Below are 24,026 nucleotides of genomic sequence, written 5' to 3' on the forward strand. Positions count from 1 at the left end.
ACGTGACTTGCACCATAGTTCTTCCGTTTCCGAGCGAGTCCCTGTTGTTCCCGTGATCCTGCAATACAAATGTCCTGTCCTAGCCGCTCGATGCCCAAGTGGGTCGGTTAACTGTTATCCTGCATAACGGGTCGTAACATAAAGCTACTATAACTATTTAACTTTATAGTTTTAAAGCTTATAGTCCTTAAAACAAAAGAGAAAAGACTCCTTATATTCTTTCTAGATCTAAAATAAAAAGAATAAAATAAAAAGCTTAAAAATCTACTAAGAAATAAGTAAATTATACTCTTAATTTCTAAGGTCTAATAATAATATCTACGCTAACTTCTTATTTTTAAGGGGGCTTAGTAATCTGACCTCTAAACGCTAAAAACGCTGAAAAATCCAGAGGGCCCACTAAACCCCATTCTAATACTAGAAAGGGTTGAGATGCGCAGCGTGTCGGATGATGCTTGAGATGAGGTTGCCATGAAGGCTCTTTCCAGTTTTGAGCAGTCCAGTGTCGTTAATATATGTAAAGACCACGCTGCGGCTACACTGAGATGTTTGCGCTTGGTCTGAAGGGCTGTCGACTGTGCATTGAGTCATGATGTTCTCAGTGTCGGACTTGGAGGGTTGCTGGTTATTGGCCTGCTCTTGATGTGAGCCAGGAGGAGCGATTGACGACTCAGTGATTGATGATGGGGACGGCATGGAAGACTGAGAACCCGTGTCGCCTGCGACGGACTGATTTCGCCGACTGTACCTTGCAGCTTTAGCTAACTGGGTACCTTGAACGTCTCTCGGTACAATATCGCGCATGGAGGTCGCGGGCGTAAGAGCGACGGCTGTCTGCTTTCGCGCTAAGGTCTCCCAGATAGATCTGATGACAGGCCGACGATAGTGGATGGCATGGAGAGGTCCTCCAACATCCCACACCGATTCCGGGGGTTTGTCATGCGCATTCTTGATTATTCTGACCAGGGTGTGGCAAACTTCACGCTGCAGGTTTTCGATGTCCTTGCCATCCGGCGTTGTGCTGCTGCCGAGGAGAGACTGCAGTTCGTCGCGCCAGCGTTGGATTTCTCGCCGGTGGAGTTCCTGTGCCTCCTTTGTCATCCTTGCGGCACGTATTGAACGACCTGCAATGGCTAGTCGAAGACTTTTCACAACAAGATACGACTGGCGTTTGGGGAAGGTGCGTTTTCTGGAGTGACTGCAGTTCGGACTTGTCAGTCAGTGAGATGGCTATCTTGAAATGACGTAAGAGATGGGCAAAAGAGTTACCAGGAAGAAATCAGGTTGGTAGTGGTTGATTTTCGGTGCCGAATGATCGGAAATCTTCAGATTGTCGCTCGTCGCGAGAGACCGAAAGTGATGTTGAGGAAGGGTTCTGGCTCGCTTCGAGGTTGCCTCAGATGCGCTTGATCGGATGTGTGCGCAGGCTGCCGGTCTTGTTTCTCTCGTGGCGAGGTGAGTTTTCCAGGCAGCGAAGTCGCGTTCAGCAGGAGATGCGGAAGGAGCTGACAACAAAGAGCAAACAAGGTTGCTCAGTTAGACTTCCAGTTCGTCGCGGTTGCGCCGGCGAAGTTGACTAGTCATTATTTTCCATCACTTGCTAACAGTCGCTTGGATCTCCAGACTTTCTCACGGCGGGTACTTTTGCGCGACGCTCTTGATTTCCTTTCTCCCAGCCATCTGGAAGACTTTGGCCATCTGATACCATTGGCATTTCAACGTCTCGTTCAAGGGCTTCCATCGACAAAAAGCCGCCAAGAAGCTGCCCAATGTCTCCTATAGCGTGGCAAACGTCTATTTAAAATATTGACGGTCGTTGAGAACCGCGTGATACGCTAAATCATCAGACCGAGCAGTCGGCTGGCTGTGGCTGCAAGAGTCGTAAGTCAATCTGATCGTTCTTATTTCTGGTATTTATGAGGAATGGTCAATATGGATCGAACGCGTCCTCCTCCGCGACCTGCGGGAGCAGAGTCGAAATAAGGAGGTGGAAACCCCTTGCAGTAGTACCGTCACACTGCAAGAGGGGCAGGGATCCCTCCATATCAGTTGTTCGTCCAAAGATGGCGAACATTAGGCTTTGTGGGGGTGATGCGAGCAAACATCCGAGCCGCAAGACGCTTAACCCCGTTGATGATCTGAACACGGGCCGCGTTGAAAGTGGCTCTCTTGCTGAGAATCCTTGCATTGTACCTGCTTCCTAGGTTGCCGTCCAGATCTGTCCCTGCCTTTAGGCTTCTCTGGCTAGTATCTGCCGTCATTTAGTGCCCATCTGCACAGCGATACAGCCTGGGAGCAGGCATCAGGGGTGCCCGGGGAATCGCTAGACAAAGGTAACTCCGAGATGATTTCGACATGAACTCATCACAAAGTGACCAACGACGTCGGCAATCACGCAACCCGTCCAGCGAGACCCGAGGATTCACTCACCATCAGTCCATAAGGTATTAAAGCATAAGTGCAGTCGCAATTCGAACGATTGACCTTCGCTTGCAGACTCATCTAAGAAAGCCACCGCCATCATGTTACCTTCCGCCTTTCTGGGAGTTGTAGCCGCAGTTAGCTCTGCATCTGCCGCCTCGGTGGTGTCGCAATTATGGAACTTCACCGAGTATGCTGTGACTATCGAAAACAGCGCTCTCCGGTCTAACGGCCAGCTTCTTCTCACCACCTTCGACGACGGCAGCCTCTACACCTTGGACACTCTGACAAATGGATCCGGAGCCGAGCTCGTTACCAAGCTCCCGGGAGCCACGGCTATCGGTGGCATCGCAGCAACCAGCGCAGACAAGTTCGCTATCTTGGGCGGCGTTCGCGGCAACAACTACTCCTACACCAACGAAAGCGTCTATATAGTTGACTTCAGCGACGGAGAGAGCTCCAAGCCCACTGTCAACGTCGTCGCCAGACTTCCCAATGCCGTCATGCTCAACGGGCTCGCCTCTCTGCCGTCTAAGCCTTATGTTGTCTTGGCTACCGACTCGCGCCTTGGCAGCATCTTCCGCATCGATACCCAGACTGGAGCGACTGAGATGGCAATTACCGACGACCTCTTTGCTGCCCCCGCAAATGCCACCATTCCCATTGGTATCAACGGGATCAAGATTGCAGATGGGTATGCTTACTTCACGAACACCGCACGAACCAGTTTTGGCCGCGTTCCTATCACTGAAGATGGCTACAAAGCTGGCGATGTTGAGATATTGGCGGTTGCGTCCGGGGGCTATGCTTGGGATGACTTTGTTATTGATGCGTCGGGCAACATCTTTGCCGCCCAGACCCAGAACGCACTGGGCCAGGTTTTCGTGAACGGAACGTATGTCACGGTCGCTGGCGGTGGCGATACCACCTTCATTCATCGTCCGACCTCTGTTGCCGTTTCCGAGGATAACAAGACGTTGTTCGTGACCACTGGTGGAAATACAGTAGACGGTGTGACATACAGTGGTCAGGTTCTGGCAGTGGAGCTGTGAAGCCAGCTGCCGGCCATGGGGACTGATGATGGAGGATATCTTTGCTGCTCAAGATCTTAACACATCGCATCAGCGTCAGGTCTGCATGAGCTCTAGGCTCTAAATAGGCTCTCTCGTTTCTCCAAAATAGGTTACTTCACCGGCCAGCTTCTTTCATCAAAGTACGAATTATGAACCGGGCATACTGAAAAGGCGATTCGGTACGTAGATGGGGCCGACAACAATAACATGAGATTGACGACGAAATATAAATATGTGATGTTCAAATATACAAATCAGAAATGAAGTGGTGTAAGCCTAAGGCAATGCCGAATCAAATCGGAGCCCAACGATGCATCGTCAGATGCAAAGACCAAACAATGAGTACGGCCTCCACAGATGACGGTTCCAATGCCAATCAGTAGTGGCCCTTCTTGTCGTCCTTCTTGTCATCCTTCTTGTCGTCCTTCTTGTCGTCCTTCTTGTCATTGTCGGAGTCATAGCAGTCGCCCTTCTTGTTACGCTTGCACTGCTTCTGCTTCTTGCCCTTCTTGTCGTCCTCCGAATCAGAGCAGTCGCCCTTCTTGTTGCGCTTGCACTGCTTCTTCTTCTTATCCTTCTTATCGTCGTCGGAGTCGGTGCAGTATCCCTTGTTGTTGGTACGCTTGCACTTCTTCTTGTTGCGCTGCTCAAGGTCGCCGCGGGCAGCGAGCTCAACGCCAGCGAAGGCCTAGTCGAAAGCCATTAGCGATTGTGGTCCACTGCTTGGAATAGTATTTCACATCGGTACTTACGGAGATACCATCACCGCGAGCCTAATGAAATGATAAGTCAGTCTATTTTTTCCCCCAAAGCGCAACGAAGACATATGAAAGAGGGGATTTCAGAAACTTTCAGGTGGCAACACTCACGACAATCTCGGCAGAGCGCTGCAGGAGGTCAGTAAATTTCTCGTTGCCATTAGTTTTGGAACTCACCTCGACAACGTCAGCCTCAAGCCGCTGAGCAACAGGGGCAGCGATAGCTGCAGCGGCGAAAAGCGCCATGCCAATAGTGGCAACCTGACCGAAGGTGGGCATATGCATCTTGAATAAAGTTGGTGTTTTGGAGTTGAGATTGGGAAAAGATTGAATGTGGGTGAGTTTCAGGGAATGTATTGTGATGAAGGCTGGAGTTGAGTGAGTGTGATGAGGAGAGATAGACTTGACAACACTGGGACATTTAGAAGGTTCTTATACAAATTCTCTCCAGTATCAAGCGTATTCTTTTATTATGATGATCAAAAGTATGTTCCATGATCATCGCGACAACATCCAAGACCTGAAGAACAATGGCCAGACTTCGCGAATGACGGGAGAGTCCGTGGTTGTGGTGTTTGTTCGCACCTCAACTGCTGCCAAGACGTGGACCCTGCGATGGTCGCTTGTACTAGAACCTTAACCAGATAAATGTTACCGTACTTTAAGATCAAAATAAGCATGTTTTAACAAGATCCAAAGTGTATGTCAACCTAAAAAGAGCACTCTTTTCACTGGGACCCGTACCACCGGAGCCAAGCGTCCTTCAGCTGAACCATGGCCTCATCTGTGCAACATGGTCTGAGTTACTGAGGCGAAGACAAGCCGGTACTATCGTGGCGTTGGCGGTTCCTTAGCTAGATCTCGCGCTGGGAAGCTAAATCAGCTAGTTTGTGTCCGGCGTCGCAAGAACATGGTAATCTCTGGCCGTGTCATGTTTAATTCCGCAACAGCTTAACCTCAACATTATCAAAGATCTTCTGATTAGGCTGCGCTTCTTCGTGATACCGCTTGGCACACGTCAAGAATACTACCGCAGCGAGCTTCGTGGCCAGATTCGACAACGCCCAGAAGTGCCACAGGCCTCGCCAAGAAGGAATGCAGTATTTAGCTGAGTCTGAGGTCAGTTGTGGAACAAACAACGACGTTTTCTTTTTCGTTGTTTTGAAAACAGTATTGGCTTGCCTACCTATGGAGCCAAGATTACTAGATTACAAGGATTTTGGACACCGGCATATCAAGTATTCGCCTTTCTGCGCGCACTTATTAGCGAATGTTTCGGCTGTTCACTGGGGATTTCTGATCTTGGTTTCTTCTAAAATGAATAAGATTGGTACTCTCCTTGTCGCCGCTGGCCTGTTGAAGTCAATGACATCGTGTTTACTCCGTTTGTTCACTGCAGTCTAATACATGGGTATATCATTCGTCACTTTTGCGTCAAGCGCAAGGTAAGGGAAAAGGGGGGAGAGAAGCAGCATCTTCAGCCACACAGCCCGTAGCTTAATGAGGTTTCCCGAGCACCCAAAACAGACCACCAGCGGTACGAAGTCGATGAGGCTGTTCTTTATCCGTCCGGGGAATCTCGAGCCTAGGCGGAAGCGCTTGCCCATTCCTGCTCCTATGCTTCTGTTTTGAATGACTCTTCATAAATGCTCATTAGATCCTCTTAGCGAATTGACGTTCATGCAACATTTGTACCATTTGCGCCTCCGGCTCTCCAAAAAAAGCTTGTGTTGGCCACGCTTCGTGGAGCCAACCAAGTTGCCACCCGAACGAATGATAAGACGCAAATAGATTTCGACTACGTACACGAAAAGACAAACAAGACTTCGGTCAACCTGTGCGAACGTTTCTCGGATTTCATTGACTTGTGGATAATTGTTCAGTACAAGGACAACAACGACGTGATGTTTGAGATGAAGGATGAAGGAATCGATGATTTAATCTACACAAGTGCATTTAGAACGATGACGAGGTCGTGGCAGGAATCTTCGATGGGCCTTGCCGTTGGATGAAGGTATCTGCAACATCATCGGATGCAGGATTCGTGAGGAGGGGCAATACTTAGATGACTACCCTGGCTGCCAGCAGCCAACATCAGACATACCTGGTTCCTGGGTGCATCTAGTCCTGGAGCGTGCATTATGCACAATGTTCGCCATATATCGAGTTGCCCAGGACCCGTCAAGTGCTGTTGTGCTTGCTGGGGTCGATGCGTCGAGGTTCTTCTGTTAATCCAGCGCGGACCAGTCGCTGCAGCGCGATTTGTGCCTTGCCTTATGTAATTGTGCAGCACCTTGCGCGCGTGAGTTATGTGCATTAAGTCGCACGTGCCATGCATAAGTCGTTATGAGGACCATTTTGTGCTTCTTGTCCCTTGATGGCGCGCAGCGCCAGTGGACCCAGCAGCAATCTCAGAGCTGTTGCGACGCTGAGGACTTCCTTGGTGCACTACAGCTACGTAATCAGGCCCCTCCGTTCCAGCGCGCCGCGTCGCGGCGCATCGCATCGCATCGCATCGCATTCCTCCAACGACATCCTTTCAAGATGCTGTCCAGATTATTCGCAGGAATGAGTCCCCGCCCATCGGCCAGCAAGATGGCTCGCAACAAGAGTGGTTCCATCGGCGACAACAGAGCCGATGCTGAGTCGAGGTAATTGGATTCCGCGGCCTCTGGGAACTCGTATGCTGACATGCCGTCATCGCAGTGCGCCGCACAAGCTAGATGCCTCCAATGGAATCCCTTCGAACTGGACCGACGCTTCTTCGAGGCTTTCAAGCCCCCTATCGAATCTAGACAGCCCGCTCTCAGATGGCTCGCGACCGGCGTCTCCTGACCTGTCTGCCAACCCTCTCGAATCCCTCGAAACCGCTGATGATGCGCCCGGCCCCGAGCCAACGGACCTCCCCAGCCCGGAGGAGCCAGCAGCGGCTGAGCAACCGTCGATCGACGTCCACCCATCAACAGAGCATGGCGAACCCGAAGATCCTGCCGCCGAGGTGACTGACGATGGGAATAGCAGGGGAGGACGAGGCAAGCGGAAGAGAGCGGCGACGCAGTCGGGTCCCAAGGCCACGACCCCCCGGAAGAGGAAAGCCGTAAAATCTGACGACGCTTCCGAGCCCGCGGTCAAAGACGCTGGGGAGCCCTCAGTGTCCGGCCCAAACTCGGACAACAAGCAATACCCGGTCCACAAGATCCTGGACTTCCGACGCGAGGGCGACGACGTCAAACTGCTGGTTCAATGGGGAGGCAAATGGCTACATGACGAACCCACATGGGAACCCGAGGAAGAGCTGTGGCACAGCTGCCGGAAGGTGGTCTCCAAGTTTTGGAGCCCGAGCGGGTGGAACAGGAGAAACCGCGTGCTGGGGTTGGACCCCGTCACAGGGCCGTTTATCGTCAGCAGGATCCTCGGCGAGAGGAAGATGAACAAGGTCCGAGGTAGGGAACAGGGAGGCGTTGCATATTTGGTGGAATTCGTGGGGTACGACAAGGCTGAGTGGACGCCGGAAAACTGCCTCCCCAGCGATGCTATCAAGGAATGCAAGGCCGAGGGCAAGAGGGGAAAAAGGTAGCGGGTGGTACCACACATCAACATTGGAGATGTGGTATCTCCTCGGGTTTGTTTACGTATGGTGCTATTCTGGCGTTTGGTCTTCGGGTGATATGGCATGCTTCTGATACCCGATCTCGATGTCAGATCTTTGCGGCGGTATCAATGATAGTGTGCCGGGACTCCTCTCTGTCGATTGGGAGATATCTTTTTGTATCGCTCCGTCTCCTTCAGTTGCCTTCTGTAACGTTGCTGGCGTCTTTGAGGGAGCTGTTTCAATTGAGGACTCTGTTAAGGATCCCCTGTCAACCCTTTTCCGTTCGGACTGACTCGAAGGCTTTCGACAACGCTGCTGCCGTCGTTCAACCTCGTCGAAGGTCGAAGGAAAGACAACGAAAACACGAACAGGTCAGGATTCTCTTTGATTCGCGTCGTTTTGGTTGTCGATGCAGTAGTAACCAACCTGAAAAGGAACGCCAATCGCGCGGAGACCATCTGCACCGGCCATGGGTTTCGCAGGAACCAACAAGTAGCTTTGAAGCACCGTAATTACTTGCTCGCGAGATAATAAACGCGGAAAGATGCAATCATACCCTTCAATTTCCCCATCTCTCAAATGTGCACTTGATCGTAAAGTGTCTGCTTCAACCTGGCCATCTGAGTCCTCAGTTCGTCCAAATTGGAGCGAGCTCCTTTCCGTTACTCTGTCCACCAAGATTTTGACGGCAGTCATTTCGAGAATCTTCTGCGTGAGATGCCGAATTATTTTGCTCCGTTTCTTTCACTCGAGTGAAAGAATTCCTGGCTGGGCGGGAGCCTCCCGGACTATTGCTTTGCAAAAAAGGAAACCAAGGAGGCGCAGCTGGCGCAGCTTCTCTGGCAATGCATCCAAGCCTGATCTCATGGCATGACCGGACCATGTAGCCCTTGCTGCCTTGACCCCCGTACTGTCCCAGGCGTGCCTTGTGGAGGTTGGAAAGTGCATGCCGTGGATGTGCTCGCCCCAGTCCGCAGAACGTGTTAAGGAGGCATTCATGATGAGGTGGGCCCGATATGCAATGAAGGTACGCTGGATGAGTTGAGGAACATGCGAGGCTTGTGGCGCCTTCCGAGACCGGCTAATTTCCTGTGTCTGGGCGACTTCGTTTACCAGGTGGCTTTGATGAGGACGACGGCAATAAACGACGACAACAGACGACGGCAATGGACGACGACAGCGACAGATGACGACAGTGACAGATGACGACGACGGACGACGGTAGTAGCAACGACAGCAACAACAATAGCAGCAATGATAGAAGCGAGCACACAGGAAAAGTAGTTGCTTTAACACATGAAAATCAGGAGCCGTACCTTCCGACCTGAGCAGTCCCCATCCCCATCCGCCACTGTGTGCACTTTCCATAATTAAGGCACGAAGTGCTCGTTGCCCCCTTCCCGATGCTACTGGCGGGCGTGCCTCAGCCATCACTCAGCACGGCAAACAGCCACCAAGAGCAGGACCAATGTGCCCCGCCCTTTTGTGTCTCTACGTGACTCTGCACGGAGCTTCCTTGAGCGCACTGAAATATGGATTGACGCCTTCCCCGGTTAACTCTTGGTGGTGGGCGAGGTAGGTAGGTAGGTACCCTGCCCTGGTGAGATGCTCTTGTTTTTGAAGCGGTTCCACGAAATACTTGCAATCCTCCACCATCCAACATCACTCGTCAATCCAGCACAGCCTACCACTACCTTTCCATCTTCACGACTTTATTCACAGCCAACTTTTTGGTAAACTTCCAATCGGGCTCACAGACAATACGCACTTCCGGAGAGCCTTGCATTTGTTCAAAGTCACTCTACATCTTTCAGCTTGCACAGGAAGTCGACCACGATGGTTCAACAAGACGCTCAGTCGGAGAAGCTCGCAAGCAACACTTCGCCTGAGGACATTGAGCTAGTTGCCGCGGAAATTGAGCGGCAAGCAAACTTGAACGCCGTTCTTGCAAGGCGCATATGCCAAGAGCTCCAAAGTGACGAGTCACTGACCGAGGCGACCATGAACTTGAATTCTTGGGCCGTCAGACGAGACTCAGCCAACGAAGCCCGACCAAAGTATATCATCGCAGACGCGGGATGGTTTGGCCCCAAATCTGATACCTCCGTGGGACGTTACCCCTCGAGGCTTCCTGAAGGATACTCGAAAGGCAGCGGACAAATCCTTCTGGTGCCGATCAATTTTGACGTCTCGAACAACGGTCATTGGTCGCTTATGATCGTGCACGATGGTTTCACAGGGTTCGGAAAGTTACCCTCGATCAAACACCTCGATCCTTTCAGAAATACGAATACGGGTTCAGAACGCGGCAATACATTCAGTATCGATGCCCACCTGGCTTTGGAAAGTCTATTCATAGAAACGTTAAGACTCGGCCAATGGGCGAGCCAAAAGCTTTTCCAGTCTATGTTAGTAGTTGTGCAAGGCAGCAGGCTAACCTCATTCACAACGATCAGGATGTCCCTCAGAGTCCTAATGCTGCTAGTTGCGGAGTGTAGGTCGCACACGCAATCAGAAAGATTTGCCACAAAGGACTCGAAAACAGATATCCAAAGGAAAGATTCGACTCAAACATCTTTCGGGAGGAAATCTTCCGCGAGGCGGTTAGCAAGGTCTCTGATGTGAGCATTGGACCGCATGATCCAGAGGCTTCGCTTGCCATGGTTTCCACTGTCGAATACTGGAAGTCTGGAATCGGGGAGTTTGATCCCAATAGCCTAGCTTTTCCAAACACTCCACAGCCCACACAGCTCACACAGCCCGGGGGTCATTGATGATATCTTACGCCTCTGGTATTTGGTCTGCATTGTGGTATCCTGGGGTGGCCTGCAAATATCACGTAGAAATGGGGTCGGCATGCAGTACATTCTTATCCGCTTATGCGTCGTTATGATCAATGGTAGCATCAGAATATAACCACGACTAGACCTCGTGCTATTCGCGTCAATACTCGTATTTCCTAACGCTGCCATTTCAGAATCTCCCCAAGATTACACAAACTCGGAACAGACCAATGACGAATCTTCCATCCCCCCTAAGAGATGCCTGGGTCGCACGCTTGCTGCCATCCTGAGTCGAGTCTCGTGGTCAATATGTCGAATGGCGCAGCGACTGGACTACACATTGTCGTACGCTCCCAGACGCTCGTAAATAGCACTCTCAGTGGTGCGTCAGGGCAGGGAACCACTCTTGAAGATCATCCTCGTTCTCTTCGTGCTTCCCGCCAGTCCGCTTCTTGCGGTTCGGTCTGGCTGATCCCTTGTCTTCCAGCGACTTGCAGTTCTTCTCAAGCCAAGGAGAATCAACCGCACTTTTCGATAGCTTGCGGCCTTCTAGCCAATCTTCCTGAGAGCGGCCACTGTGCGCCTTGTACGACTCCCAAAACTCGGCAATCAACACTCTGCCCACCTTGGTGGCGGCAACCCAGGCTGCCTCGGTGCGTCCCACAAACCGCGTCTCGTACTGTACAACAAATGTGCCTCTCTTGTCGGTGCCCTTCCGCGCGGCAAGTATTTTCAGAGGCACCCAGCGGTCGGGATGAGCCATGTGACGCTGGCGGCCGCCGGCGCACTTTTCCTAAAAGTAGCAGACGGCCTCGGGGTCGATGAGCTGGGCTTTGGACTCGCTGATCCAGAAGGCGGGGCACGGCGGATTGGCGGGGAGGACACGGAGGTCGAAGGTGTCGACGTAGCTGGAGGGTTTGGTTGTCGATTTGTAGGAGAGGATGACGCCGAGCTTGGACGAGCGAGCCGCTGGGGGTAGGCGGTCAGATCTTGAGACAGCAACGGAGGGAACGGGTGCGAAGAGGTCTCTTGGGGAGGGCTTACCTGTCTTCGTCTTTCGTTTAGCCATCTCTCGATTGTCAAGGGTACTGCGCGTTGCCTTTGGTGAACGGTGAGCTGGGAGTTCTGGTCAAGAGCACCTCGCGATGCTGGGTGCAGGCTTCCCTCGAACCAGGCAGACGACGACCGAGAGCTCTGCGGTGGACAAAATGCAATGGAGATAAACGATTTTCTGCCTGGGAGCCGATGAGTACGGGTGCCGGTTGAGACTGGCTTTCGGTGGTAGCTTGTGGGCGAAGAAGGCAACGTCGTGGTGAAGGCAGCTGCGCGGAAGTGTGGGTCCCTGGCCGCAACGCTGAGCTATGGCACACCTCGACGACCTCAACTTCGTCCATTGCCAGGCCTAGAGCGAGTTACCCTGGGTCTTTCAAAAGCGGACATGGACCAGTTGAAATATAAACCGAAATCCATCGAGTACACAGGATGTGCAGCCGCGCAAACGCAGGAAACGTGGGCGGTCTCGGTTGAAAACAATCCTTCCGTTAGAGACAAGAGACTCCAACAAAAGTTTCAAAGTATCTTCTTTCAATCCTAATACTGGAAACACTAGAAGCCACTCGCAAGATCTCAAGCCTTGAGGAGCTATCTGGATGTCGGCAGTGGAATGTCGGCGTAGTGGATTGGTTCCAGATCCGAAGGGGTGGAGGGGGGCTGTTGACCGTGTTCTCCCGGAGAATGGCTGTCCAAGGCCAGTGTGTCTCTCTCTCGAGAGACCAAAGAATATTCAAAGATCATGCAGAATTCTATGTGAAGATTCATGGAAATGAAGACAACTATCAACGTGACGTGGATCAACGCTGCACAAGACTTGTTTGGTCTAGACTACTACACCTCAGCCCGAGCAAAGTGCCTGGAACCAAACGACCTACCCCCCAAAGAGCGATTCCTGATTCTCGAACCTCCCACGGATCTCTCACAAATTCCTTCACCCTAGTCTCTGAATTTGTCTCTCGGCCGTTTGTTCCCTTGTATTGCGTTCTTCTCAGACCGCCTACGAATAGGTCTCGCCTCTTCCCATTCTCGCCCCGAGTCTCCTCCGACACCCAACCCTCGCCAAGAACCTTGCAGCAACTCGACCCAACGAAACATTCTCCCCATCGATTCCGCGAAGATATTCTGGTTGTTGAAACTTGGCAAACCTGCCAGCTTTAGCTTTGAGCCGAGCGACTCGTCGGACCTGTCCTCCCTTCGTCGTTCCAACCCCTGCGTCCAAGTAAGTCTTGCAACCACAAGCCTTGAAACCTGCTGACAGGGCATCCCAAGTCAGACGCGTACAGATTCTCGAGGCATTCGATCGGCTCATTGACCAACTTTCCATCGCCTGCCAAGCGCCAGACCCGAAAATGCGCGGCGAAATCGGCCCATGTCGCATTCAACCCTCCTTGGTGGTTCAAGACGAGGAAAATCGCCCGCGCATGAACTCAGCCTCCCGTAATGATGACTCAGAGACTGCCTCGACATTCCAAGAGGCAGAGCCATGTGTCGAAGTGCTTGATAAGATATCAAAGCATACCACCTCGCCCACTTCCAAGCCCTCGGCTCCGTCCACATCCCCAGTTATCCCAGCCCGTCATACGCACGCATCGATGGAATCGCCAAGACAGACGCCATACCCCGTTGAACAATCGTTCATTCTCTAGTGCCCAATGGCAGACGGTTCATACGAGGGCGACAGTGCGGTTTTCAACCCCAACTTCAGTCCGTATGCGACCGTCACGTTCGACTTGGATGACACGCAGCCCGATGCCGCGCCATGGCTGCCGGCCTCACATGAGGAGGCGAGCTATCTCTGCGACCTTTTTCCTAGTCTTGTTCGCGTCGCGAATGGCAAAATGAGCGTTGCCCAGACCTTTCTTGTCGCCTCGGCAGGAGTTCATCACTGCGGCTCGCAGAGATCTACCATTATGACCTGGGATTGTGTCGAGGAACATCTCCGCGCAAATGATCTTCACCGACATCTCAAACTCAGTCATCGCTGTCGTCTTGTGGTGATCCTGTTGGACACGGGCTTCCCATTTCGAGACATCATCCTGGGCCGCTACAACGACGTCGAAGGCTACATCAGCAGGAATCCAGATGCCGGGGTTTTGACGGTATATCCGACCCGCGAAGAAGCTCAGGCAGACGGGTACAAACTTCCAGACATTCGGATTCTCGACGCGGTCGCTGCGAAAAGACGAGACTGGCGCCCTGTGACTTGCTTCGGAAACGGTACATGTGCCCTATCAGGGGTTCGAACCTTCAACAAGCGCTCGTGGAGTGGCTGCTCATTGCATGCAGGAACGAACGTACGTCCGCGCTTGACTTGCTTCGATCCTGTGCGTGGTCCTGGGCCTGTCGATGAAGCGTCCAAGGAGTCATGGTTCCACCAAGAATTCGTCGACTTTCTTTCGCTTGAGGAGTTTCGCGTCTTCATCGTCACGAAACCTGACCCTGAGGGCGTTCGCGGCCTCAAAGGCGAGGTGCACAAAATCTGCCTCACGAAAACCTTTCCTGACAGCCTGATCGGTGCCAGCAGGCCGCCAGAGGCATCTTTCAAGCGGAGAGGATTCACGGGAAAACAAGTCATGGAATATGCGCTTGGCGTGTTTGAATCCCTCCGAGAGCTCAACAGTCCCCAGCTTGGCTCGTCGGATATCGGATGCCGTCTCGACGTCGCTGCAAGGCACCACGGAGGACCGCTGTTCATCAACGAGATTACTCGGTGGTACGGCGCCCATGATTTCACCGATTACTGCGACGTTCCAGGACGCATGACGTGCGAGCAGTACGCCATGGCATTCTCCGCGGCTGTCAAAAGGGACGAGCGTGGACCGGACGGAGAAGGGAGGTTGCTAGGAGTCCAGCGGTCATAGGGTTACGGCGTGGGTGGTAGATTCGGTTCGCTGGCTTTTCTGTTTGCAGTAGAGCTCCGAGGCACCTATTCGATATAATTGAAAAAAGGACGTTGGGAAACTCCCTCGGTGGTCGATCATCAAACGATATCCATGTCAATCAAAAGGGACGCTACTGCAGCGACATCAACCAATTAAAACAGCCCCGCCCCTTCTGGTCGCTGTTGGTCGGGGGGAACAACGATGACCCCTGCCCCTTCTGGCCGGTGGAGGTCGGGTTTGCCAGGGACCTTTCCGCAAGCTGGAACGGCTGCTGCAAAGCTCGCAAACATCCTGGTTGCGGGGAGCAACCTACCTATCCGTACCTGTACGGCAAACACGCCCACCGAAGGTCTGCCTGCCTGCCTGGGTCTCGTCTTCGCACATCGCGACCGGGACCGAATCTTGTCTCGACACCATCATGGTCACGCAAAGCCCGCCAACGGTACCATGCCGTCTACTCGCCAGTCTCTAGGCACTGCGCAGCATGGCGATACTGCCACCAAGCCGTCCCTCAATCACATCCCCTCGGAGCGGAACCGCAGGGAGGTCGAATCGCTGTGCAAGAAGTGGGAGGTTTCCCTCGCCAACTTCCTCGCCTTCTTCGGCACCGAGACCCTCACTGCCAAATTCCTCTCCGCGCTACGCGATCTTCGCGCACGAGTGCCATGGAACACGGCAAAGCATTCGCTGGACGAGGCGATAACTAGCCGCCTGGAAAAAGCTGGCCTCGGGCCGTTGTCATCCCCACCTCCTTGGGTCGCGGACGATGTCAAAGCTGCAATTGCCCAGATAGATGCATCGCGTCGCACATCCAATGGCACAGTAGGGACCAGATCATCTCGTTCTTCGGCTGTGATGGTATGTTCCTCGAAACGGCGAGCGACCCTCGTCAATTACATCCCCCTCCCGACCGGCATCATGCTAACGATTGGTTTTTTTTATGCAGCCGCCAGCTAGCCCCAGCTCCAGCTCCAGCTCCAGCGATGCCGATTCAAACCTCGAACAGGCCAACGAAGCCAACCCAACCGCGACAACACCCGCACCCCCGCGGAAGACAGCTACCACCAGGGGAGTATTACGGGTATATGGATCCGCCTCGTCTCGTCGCGATGCAAAGGCAGTCCGGATTTTTGAGCACACGTCTCAGACAACCACGACTGAACTCTCCACGTCGGCCAGCAAATCCAGCAACCAACCGTCGCTGTCATCGACCCGGAAGCGGTCGTCTGGGACCGCCGACCTCGAGCTTCCTCCTGCGAAACGATCCGATCCCTCTGCTGGAAAGCCCACGAGATCCTCCCGCCGATCCCTCAACAAGGAAGCGAGCCCTGTCGCAAACTCCTCCCCTCTTTCTTCAGTCTCGTCCACGAACGTCGATCTGGAAGGCACGCCAGATACAGGCCAAAATGGCCGCCCAACCCCATCCAAAGCGAGCGGTGCAACGGCAGAGGTAGAGAACGAGCCCACGAAAAGTTCCAACTGGCTTGCCGATGACCTGGCACCCGATAAGCGGCAGGACGAGGACATAATGTATCGCCTCATCTCTGCGCTTGCGACGTGTTCCACCAGGCGAGACGGTCTCACTGTGGTCATCCACCCTCTGATCCTGGCCGCGTCGAACACGCCTACCGTTCGCGAGCTCAAGACCATGCTGTCTGAAAAGCACCCTGACATCCTGCTCCTACCAATGCATCTTCGTGGCCACTGGGTGCTTGTCAAGGTACATCCCGAGACACACCGTGTGGACCTTCTAGATTCCATGCCCTCCCTAGATAACCGGACGAAAGCTGGCGAGATCTTTTCCCGTTTTGCTCGCAACTATCTTGGCCGCTCTTCAAGCTCTTGGCAGATTGCAGAAGTTCCTTGCGCCGAACAAGACGACGAGCGTAACAGCAGCGTATTCGTCGCTGCCAACGCCATTTATTTACTCGCGGGACAGACACCGCCCGGTACCCTCGCGGCCGACCCGTGGCGCAAGGCTTTCTTGCTCTTTGCTGATGAGCAGCCTGCCGAAAAGGGCGCGTTTGCCGAGTTTCTGAATCTCCCCGTTTTTGACGACGTGCCGACTACCCAGCCAATAGCCGGGGATGACATTGCCACGTTCCACGAACTGCGCAAGACATGGTCGACACATTTCGAAGGCAGAATCGCCACCCTGTCTGCCAGCATAGCCCAAATGAAGCAACTCGAAGAGATGGAGACTGTTTTTTCAGCACTCATGCACGAGCCCGACGATATGGTAGGCGATCCTGCGATCAAGGCCAATGCGGAGTTGGAGAGGTTGGAGCAAGACCTCAACAATCATGAACGGCAGCTAGAGCTCCGTCTCGAACTCAGCCAACTTCCTGGCTGCGAGTCGGAGACGCAAAATCTCTCCCCTCTGCGAGAAAAGGTTGCTGGCCTCAGGACTAGGTTAGAGGAAGGGAAAGCCCGCAAAGAGGCACGCCTCCGTCTAGGTTCCATCATCGAGATATTGCGGGAACAGAACGAGCATGTCAAGCTCGCTTTGACAAACCTTGGGGGGAAACTGGCGCAGTATAGAGATCTCTATATCGGCACGGCTGCTACGGACATCTGACTAGCCCGGTGAAGGACTTGCTTCTGGATATGCCATTATGCAAATAGGTCTTCTGTGTGCCTAATGAGAAAACATTCTATTCAAGATCCTGCCCCCGTTCTTTGCATGGAGGGATTCATTTTTGCTTCAATTCTGCATTGTTGATCGCGATGAAGATCTTTTTGACACAACGTCGCCAATTGTATTCCCGTGACCGAAAGACCTACAACCTTCAAACTTCCAAAGCCATCAAAGAAGGCGAATTGACCGCCCAAAAAACGCGACAGGCTCCCAGGCACCAATCACCCGACCGACTTCGTCAATCTAGCCAAACGAAAAAGACCGCGCCGCCGCCTGATTTCATGGGACTGTTCTCTGGTCATGGGCGTGATGACCGTAGCTGGGATGAGCCTGCAATCCGTCCATGTCCTCTCCATCTCGTGCCTGCTCTTGATGAGTGTTTTTCTCAGGAAAATGAAAGGCGCCGAAGATTTTTACAACCCAGCTACACCATTTGAACCTGGCCCCTCTTTGCAAACCACAAAGCACGCCAAAGCACCGAGGAAAGGTCTGAATAGATCCCGTCATCCCACTTCTTGCACACCAACTTCGCACGACGCACCACCTACCTGATCCTCATCACATCCTGTGGATTCTGCGCAACCTGCAGCCAAAAGGCGCGAAGCTCGTCAAAGTTCACCTGCTCGACGTCGCTATACATGCGGCGTTGGTATTCGCGGTCCATGACCTCCAAACACACCGCAGGCGTGACGATCTGGGCCGAGTACCTGTGTGCGAGGTTCAATTCCGAATAAGGTGTACGCCTTGGCATTTTTACAAGAAGGAATACTTGCTCGCTGACGTCTTTGAGCGCCTCCTGAATTGCAGCGTGCAGTTTCTGCCGGTCCAAGACTGCAAGGGTATTGTCGTTGTTCCGAGCATCGAAGGAAGCTGGCAGGTTGTGGAAAATTGAGTGATAACATCGCTGGCAATGTTCAACGTCGAGTTTGAAGTCGTCAAGTTCAGCGTCGTCGGCAACCTTCTTTTCTTTCACGCGCCGCAAGATGAGCTTCCGGGCCTTCTCCATGACTCTGGCCAGGAACAATGCTTTCATGTTCTCATTCAGGCTCAAGTCAGGTTCCACCGTCAACCCAGCCATTGAGGAAGCTAGATCGAAGGCTGGTGTCTGAGTGTCAGGCTGGATATCCCATCCCAGTGATCCCTCAGGCGGGCTCGGTGGCCTTGGCTCGATCGCCGGGCCGTATCGTAGGGTGAAATGATCCATGTATGCAGCTTTCGAAGACTGTTACGGAGATTGCTGACTTGGAAAGAGGGCGTGTAGAACTGAAGCTGTCTCAATGAATTACAGGTTTCTTCAAGAACGGCTATGTATGTCTGAGATTAGAAAACTTCAACTCTTTGTGGTCGCGTTGGAAGGGGACGAGGAAGCTGTATTTGACACAACTTGTATGCCAAGATGTCATGGGGCTCTCCATCGGAGGCGGCCCAGCAGCCCGGTTGCCGTAAGCTCAATCACATCTTGCCCCTGCATGAGTTGCAAATGCCTTCCAACCGCCCTCAGTTATCGGTATGTGCCCCGATGGCAGGCTGGCTTGATCTTGTTGGTACCCTGACCGAGAACCGCAAACAAATAAAGCGAGATTGCCATCTTCTGTTCCACCAACATAATGGGATGGTGCAGGTCTGTGCCGATCGATCGCGATTCAATGTCAACGAAGAACACCAAGAGAGCTTCGCTGCATTTGCGACTATTTTGTTTTTCTTTTTCTTTTTTTTTTTTTGTGATCGGGGAGAAACGGTCAACCGGCTTGTAAAACGATGGTCGCCAAACATGGGTTGGCGTGTTTGTCTTGGACATCCGATCTTCGATAAAGGGGATATGCGGTGGTGTCGGTCCAACCCCAGAGGATTCAAGCGGCACTGACTGAAATTCGAAGATCACCAACGGGTGATAAGACCGACAGGCGTGAACAACCTCAATTCCAACAACTCCACAATCGTCATGCAGCCTCATCCACAAGTGGAAGCAGGCAAACAGCCCAGTCTTATTCGCCGTACGGCCTGGCGATTCATTCGGCTTCGACGGACGTTGTATGTGAGCGAGTGACGATTAATTTGATGAAACTAATGGCTTACAGAAGCATCAGAACTCAACCAGTATGTCGTGTACATCCATCCTTAACAAGGGCCGCTTAGGGTGACAAGAGTATGCAGAAGCAGTCAGTCAGCGAACCAACAGATGCCACTATTAGCCCCTGTCATTGTGCCCCATGATGTTGGCGCCAACACTGCGGACAAGGCCCAACCCCTACAGCATGTTGGTGGTTCGGCAGGACATAACGCCGGAACTCAGGAGGTCCAACAGAACTAGCACCAGGAAAAAGCAATGGTCGTTCCGCGAAGAGGAAATGCAAGGTTCGAGAGAGGCTGTGATGTAACCCCCCTCTACTAGCACCCCGGCCAAGGCCCCCGCTTTGGTAAGAGTCGTGAGTTGGAACTTCGCCCATCACCAACGAGTCCGATGAGCTGCCCAGAACGGGCATCGTCTCCGACGGGACCAAAGATCACAGAAGATAGGCACTGGAACAGCACAAGGACTCTTGGAGCCAGGACCGATTCCCGTCTCAGCCACGGTCCACGGAGCTGACAAAAGGTGGCACTCGGTGAATGGCGACCGCTTTTGAGACCCATGTGGCTTTGCCGTCGCGCACGCGCTGGTATTGGTCCATCCGAATCAAATAGGCGCATGCCAATACTGCGATTGAGATGCACATATTTTGACAAATGTCCCGCTTTGGTATCGAAGCGGGATTCACTCATTCAGGCACAGGTAAAACAACCTTGTGAATGGTCGTCGGGAGCATTCAATCATGTCAAATTCAAGACATCAATCGGTGGTAGTAAGTCTTTTAAAAGTGTTTAGTTTTCTCATCGAATGTATCGCGTGTGGTCAGGTATGAGACAGCGTCCTCGGAAGCTCACCTCAATGTTCAGTAATTCAAGATATGGCCGATCGGCCGGAGCTATCTTTCCTTCCAGCGATTGAAACAACCGTATCTAGGCACTGACGATGGACGACTTACGTCTTAACGGAGTCCGTGTTAGCCGCGCGCACACATCGGCGACCGGGACGTCGCAAAGCTGTCCAAGCGACTACCTATGCTTGAAGGATTTTCTATAAAAGGTACGCCGAATACATGCTGAATGGGTTTGAACTAACCAAATTTGGTGTTTTGGCCTCGGCTTACTAGTTCTCACGAAATGTCAATTAGCATTGAGGACCTCGGCACCGTTCAACGCCATGAAGTCTACATCAGACGTCTGCGGTATTTCGGACTTACTAAAGTCTGAGATGCAGTGGATGCTCCATTGCTGCTCGAGATATCTGTTACACGGTTAGCCCTTAGATCCTTTGGTTAAGAGGCGCAGATGAAGCTATACGAAGGTTGCATGTCTACACGAAATGTGCATACTTGTCTACACGAAGCTTGCATATGGAGTCAGCCGCTAGCTGACAGTCATCATCGGTACTTCAGATGCTAATGAAGGTAATTGTATATGAATGGAACCATGATCTGGGTTATTCTGAGATTCGACTGCCCCTTTTCTTCAAACACAGGCTCTTGCAACTTGGTCTCTGAAATCTATTTCCTCCATACCTACTAAACATTTCCAACGACGTAACTTCATCAAAATGTCCAAAAACGGCGAAGAGTACAAGGTTGTCTCCTCAAAGGGGATGATGGCGTACGCTGCTCCGTCTCTCTTCCAGCCTCACAAAGCTCGTCAAGCCATCCGAGATGCCCACGATAAGAAGATTCCACCCATTATCTGCTATTATGCAGGACTCAGTTCCGTCCCAATTACGCGTTATGTCGCGCCCATGGGATTCGACGCTTGCTGGATTGACTGGGAGCATACATCTTGTAACGTGGAGACCATGACTACTGTAAATCAAGTGTCTACATACCTACCGTAAGGAGTTCAACTGACATTGCTAGATGGTTCATGAGACCGTTTTTATGAGTGGCGGTCGGACAATTCCATTCGTTCGGTAAGTCCAACGCCCTAACATCGACGGTACTGCCTCTCATCCGTATTTTGTAGTGTCCCTGGTCATGATCACGGCGCCATTGGTCATGCACTTGATTGTGGTGCGAGTCTCGTAATCCCACAAGTCGAAAACGTCGAGCAGGCAAAACACGTCATTTCGGCTGCAAAGTTTGGAACGAACCAGAACGGGACTCGGTCCTTGCCTCCCTTCCGTCTTGTTCCTGGGTTCACTGATGCCCCGTATGACACTTCGCGCGACCTGCACAAGTGCCTCAACGACCAGGCTGCCATCATGATCCAAATTGAATCAGCTGAGGGGGTTCGCAATCTCGACGCGATTCTCACAGAATGTCCCGATATTGATATCGTATGGTTTGGGACACTTGATGCGCGGGTCAGCATGAATCTTGAAGCCAAGTGGGGTGGCATCGGTGCCACAGAGCCCGAATGGCTGGAGATATCCCAACTGTTCTTCAACACGATTGACAAGCATGACAAACCGTACGCCGGCTTTGCGTTTGGATCTGCTCCTCTCGGCAGCTCCGAAAAGCTGAAGGCGGCTGGGGAGCGTATGAGCCTCATCATGGTTGCTGCCGACGTGGTCCATCTAGGTGGTCTTGCACAAGATCTCCAGCAGGCAAGGATCCTGGTTGGATATGAAGGCAAGATGGGAGAAAGCAAGAATGTCAATGGATGGAGGGACAGTAAACTTTAGGCGTCTGGTGCAAAGGTTGGCTGGGTGAGGTTCGCTGTCACGCCGGTGCGTTTACCACAATTTGAACATGTTTTCGAAAGGTGCTATCTGGCCAAGAAAGCTCAATCTCTTCCCAGCAGAAAACGTTGAAATGACTTGTAAGGCACCCTGCAACTAGTCAAATTGCCCCGTTTCATTGCCACGTATTTAATTTACGTGGAGCAGCTGAATATGCGGTCAAGACATAGTCTGCGGCGCATGAGGCACGACTGAGTCTCGGCTGGGGTAGTAATGTGAGGCTTTCTGCAACAACTCAAATTGTATCGCATAGTTCAATGTTATCAGGCACCGACCTTGAGTCTCGTGCTAATAAAAAATCGCGTGTGATGACGACCATTAGAAACGCAATACCGACTTCATTGCAGGTGAGCATCAACAAATGCGCCGTCGCTGAGTACCTCACTTACAGCGCCGCCGATCATCCGACCGTCCGCGACAAGATTCTGTAAGCCCTGCTAAGCCACGAAGGAATAGTGCCGCCAGGGGTTATCCAGGCTGCGCCCAATGGCGTTGTCGCTCGAGTCGGGTCCGGGCAGACTTATGGCAGTGAAAACCAACCAACACCTTTTTTGGGACTTTGGTAAACGCGACCGCGAGAAGCGAGGGCGGCGACCGGATGAACACTGATGAACACACTGGGGTCGGAAAGTGCTCAACACGCGCTTTCGAAGAGATATAAATGCGCAATAATTCCTAGCCTTTGACTTCACTTTGGTTTCTTTGCCTTCTTCATCTTGAGAACCCAGAAAAATATTTGATTTTCAGAACCACTTTAACCGCTACCAATACTTGAACGCCGCACAAACCACCACCATGGTTCGCCTCTTCACTGCCATCATCATCGGATCTCAGCTTCTCGGCCATGTCATCGGCCACGCTCTGCCTCAATTTCAAGCCCGATCGACAAACGGGACGATCCAATACCCTTATCCGGAACTCGGGACTGATGATCCCGCGGACTACGCTACGACTGGCTATTTCATCAACCACCTTTGCATCAACGTCAAAAACCTCACCGCCAGCGTCGACTTCTACTCAAACGTCTTCGGTCTTCGCAAGATCTTCACCTTGCACGTTACCGAGCATTACTCTATCACGTACATGGGACATAGCCACGGCGGAAAGAACGGAACCGGTTATCAGACTACTCTGGAGCTAAACCGCGAGAAGAACAACGCCGAAGGCTTGATTGAGTTGATCTATGTCGACGTCCCTGTCAACAACATCGAGGCCGGTATCGAGCGACCCAACACATTTGCGCATATCGGTATGGTCGTTCCAGACATTAAGGCTATGCAAAGCCGATTGGATGACCTCCCCGATGTGAATGTCATGAAAAAATACGGAGAATCGCTCCCTATGGGGGGCAAGGTGTCTGGTGCCACTGGTCTGCCTGCTGAAGTTCTTGACCAGCTGAGCTCCGCCGAGAAGAAGCAGATCGAGGCAGCTTTGGCTCCGAACACTGAGCCTCTGATTTTTGTGGCTGATCCCGATGGCAATCTCATTGAAATCCAGCCCCAAGAAGGTGCTTCTCTGGCTTGAGTAATATCTGTGCCTTTTCTTGCGGGGTTATTTGGCCTAACTATGAACGCAAGTTGGCACAGCGTGACAGAGGGAGGGGGATGTTTTCCCTTTTGCATTGGATGGACATAGGCTTAGAAATAGACAAGTACTTACTTATACATGCCATTTCAAAGGATATGCTTCGTAGTCGCATTCGGTTATTTTCTCCAGAACGCGTTTGTGATCTCACGTGTTCTTCAGAATATTTGAATCACTGGGACGGTTTAATTTGCCCGCTTCATAAGGTATCATGCAAACGTTTGCCAAGCAGGACTAAATTCTCTGGGCCTGACCTTCGTGACAGCATGACTGTGTACTTTTAAGCACGCGCGGGAGGCTTGCGGTAGCGCCTTCGGCAAATACATAGCCTGGTGTGGTGCAGGAACGAAACGTAATTAGTGAGGATGATGCGCGCTTCTGACACCCCCACGCTTCACAGGTCATTGCAAAAGCCTACCCCGGCGACGTTTTGGCTATTACGCCTTTTCGACATTGATGAACCCTGAAATCTCATAA

General features: G+C 52.2%; 9 protein-coding genes across 9 annotated transcripts; 6 read left to right on the plus strand and 3 right to left on the minus strand.

The window, feature by feature from the left end:
- Nucleotides 1-2,522: 2,522 nt before the first annotated feature.
- On the plus strand, nt 2,523-3,473 carry COL26b_014077 (uncharacterized protein; the record flags this gene model as incomplete). Its single annotated transcript, XM_053186657.1, has 1 exon — nt 2,523-3,473. One exon carries the CDS (start codon nt 2,523-2,525, stop codon nt 3,471-3,473), a length of 951 nt encoding a protein of 316 aa, XP_053029388.1.
- A 397-nt stretch (nt 3,474-3,870) lies between these two features.
- On the minus strand, nt 3,871-4,537 carry COL26b_014078 (uncharacterized protein; the record flags this gene model as incomplete). The annotated part of the gene is made up of 4 exons (XM_053186658.1): nt 3,871-4,182; nt 4,247-4,267; nt 4,364-4,381; nt 4,430-4,537. 4 exons carry the CDS (start codon nt 4,535-4,537, stop codon nt 3,871-3,873), a joined length of 459 nt encoding a protein of 152 aa, XP_053029389.1.
- A 2,259-nt stretch (nt 4,538-6,796) lies between these two features.
- On the plus strand, nt 6,797-7,829 carry COL26b_014079 (uncharacterized protein; the record flags this gene model as incomplete). The annotated part of the gene is made up of 2 exons (XM_053186659.1): nt 6,797-6,903; nt 7,052-7,829. 2 exons carry the CDS (start codon nt 6,797-6,799, stop codon nt 7,827-7,829), a joined length of 885 nt encoding a protein of 294 aa, XP_053029390.1.
- Nucleotides 7,830-11,003: 3,174 nt separating this feature from the next.
- Nucleotides 11,004-11,390, minus strand: COL26b_014080 (uncharacterized protein; the record flags this gene model as incomplete). The annotated part of the gene is made up of 1 exon (XM_053186660.1): nt 11,004-11,390. The coding sequence occupies one exon, from the start codon at nt 11,388-11,390 to the stop codon at nt 11,004-11,006; it is 387 nt and encodes a 128-aa protein (XP_053029391.1).
- A 30-nt stretch (nt 11,391-11,420) lies between these two features.
- Nucleotides 11,421-11,696, minus strand: COL26b_014081 (uncharacterized protein; the record flags this gene model as incomplete). The annotated part of the gene is made up of 2 exons (XM_053186661.1): nt 11,421-11,596; nt 11,672-11,696. The coding sequence occupies 2 exons, from the start codon at nt 11,694-11,696 to the stop codon at nt 11,421-11,423; spliced, it is 201 nt and encodes a 66-aa protein (XP_053029392.1).
- A 1,636-nt stretch (nt 11,697-13,332) lies between these two features.
- On the plus strand, nt 13,333-14,541 carry COL26b_014082 (uncharacterized protein; the record flags this gene model as incomplete). Its single annotated transcript, XM_053186662.1, has 1 exon — nt 13,333-14,541. One exon carries the CDS (start codon nt 13,333-13,335, stop codon nt 14,539-14,541), a length of 1,209 nt encoding a protein of 402 aa, XP_053029393.1.
- A 468-nt stretch (nt 14,542-15,009) lies between these two features.
- COL26b_014083 (uncharacterized protein) lies at nt 15,010-17,140 on the plus strand (the record flags this gene model as incomplete). The annotated part of the gene is made up of 2 exons (XM_053186663.1): nt 15,010-15,420; nt 15,509-17,140. 2 exons carry the CDS (start codon nt 15,010-15,012, stop codon nt 17,138-17,140), a joined length of 2,043 nt encoding a protein of 680 aa, XP_053029394.1.
- Nucleotides 17,141-20,834: 3,694 nt separating this feature from the next.
- Nucleotides 20,835-21,908, plus strand: COL26b_014084 (uncharacterized protein; the record flags this gene model as incomplete). Its single annotated transcript, XM_053186664.1, has 2 exons — nt 20,835-20,887; nt 21,248-21,908. 2 exons carry the CDS (start codon nt 20,835-20,837, stop codon nt 21,906-21,908), a joined length of 714 nt encoding a protein of 237 aa, XP_053029395.1.
- Nucleotides 21,909-22,760: 852 nt separating this feature from the next.
- Nucleotides 22,761-23,489, plus strand: COL26b_014085 (uncharacterized protein; the record flags this gene model as incomplete). Its single annotated transcript, XM_053186665.1, has 1 exon — nt 22,761-23,489. The coding sequence occupies one exon, from the start codon at nt 22,761-22,763 to the stop codon at nt 23,487-23,489; it is 729 nt and encodes a 242-aa protein (XP_053029396.1).
- Nucleotides 23,490-24,026: the final 537 nt, after the last annotated feature.

The sequence above is a fragment of the Colletotrichum chrysophilum genome, assembly GCF_026319265.1.
Source record: "Colletotrichum chrysophilum strain AFK26 chromosome Unknown scaffold_291, whole genome shotgun sequence".
Classification (NCBI taxonomy): domain Eukaryota; kingdom Fungi; phylum Ascomycota; class Sordariomycetes; order Glomerellales; family Glomerellaceae; genus Colletotrichum; species Colletotrichum chrysophilum.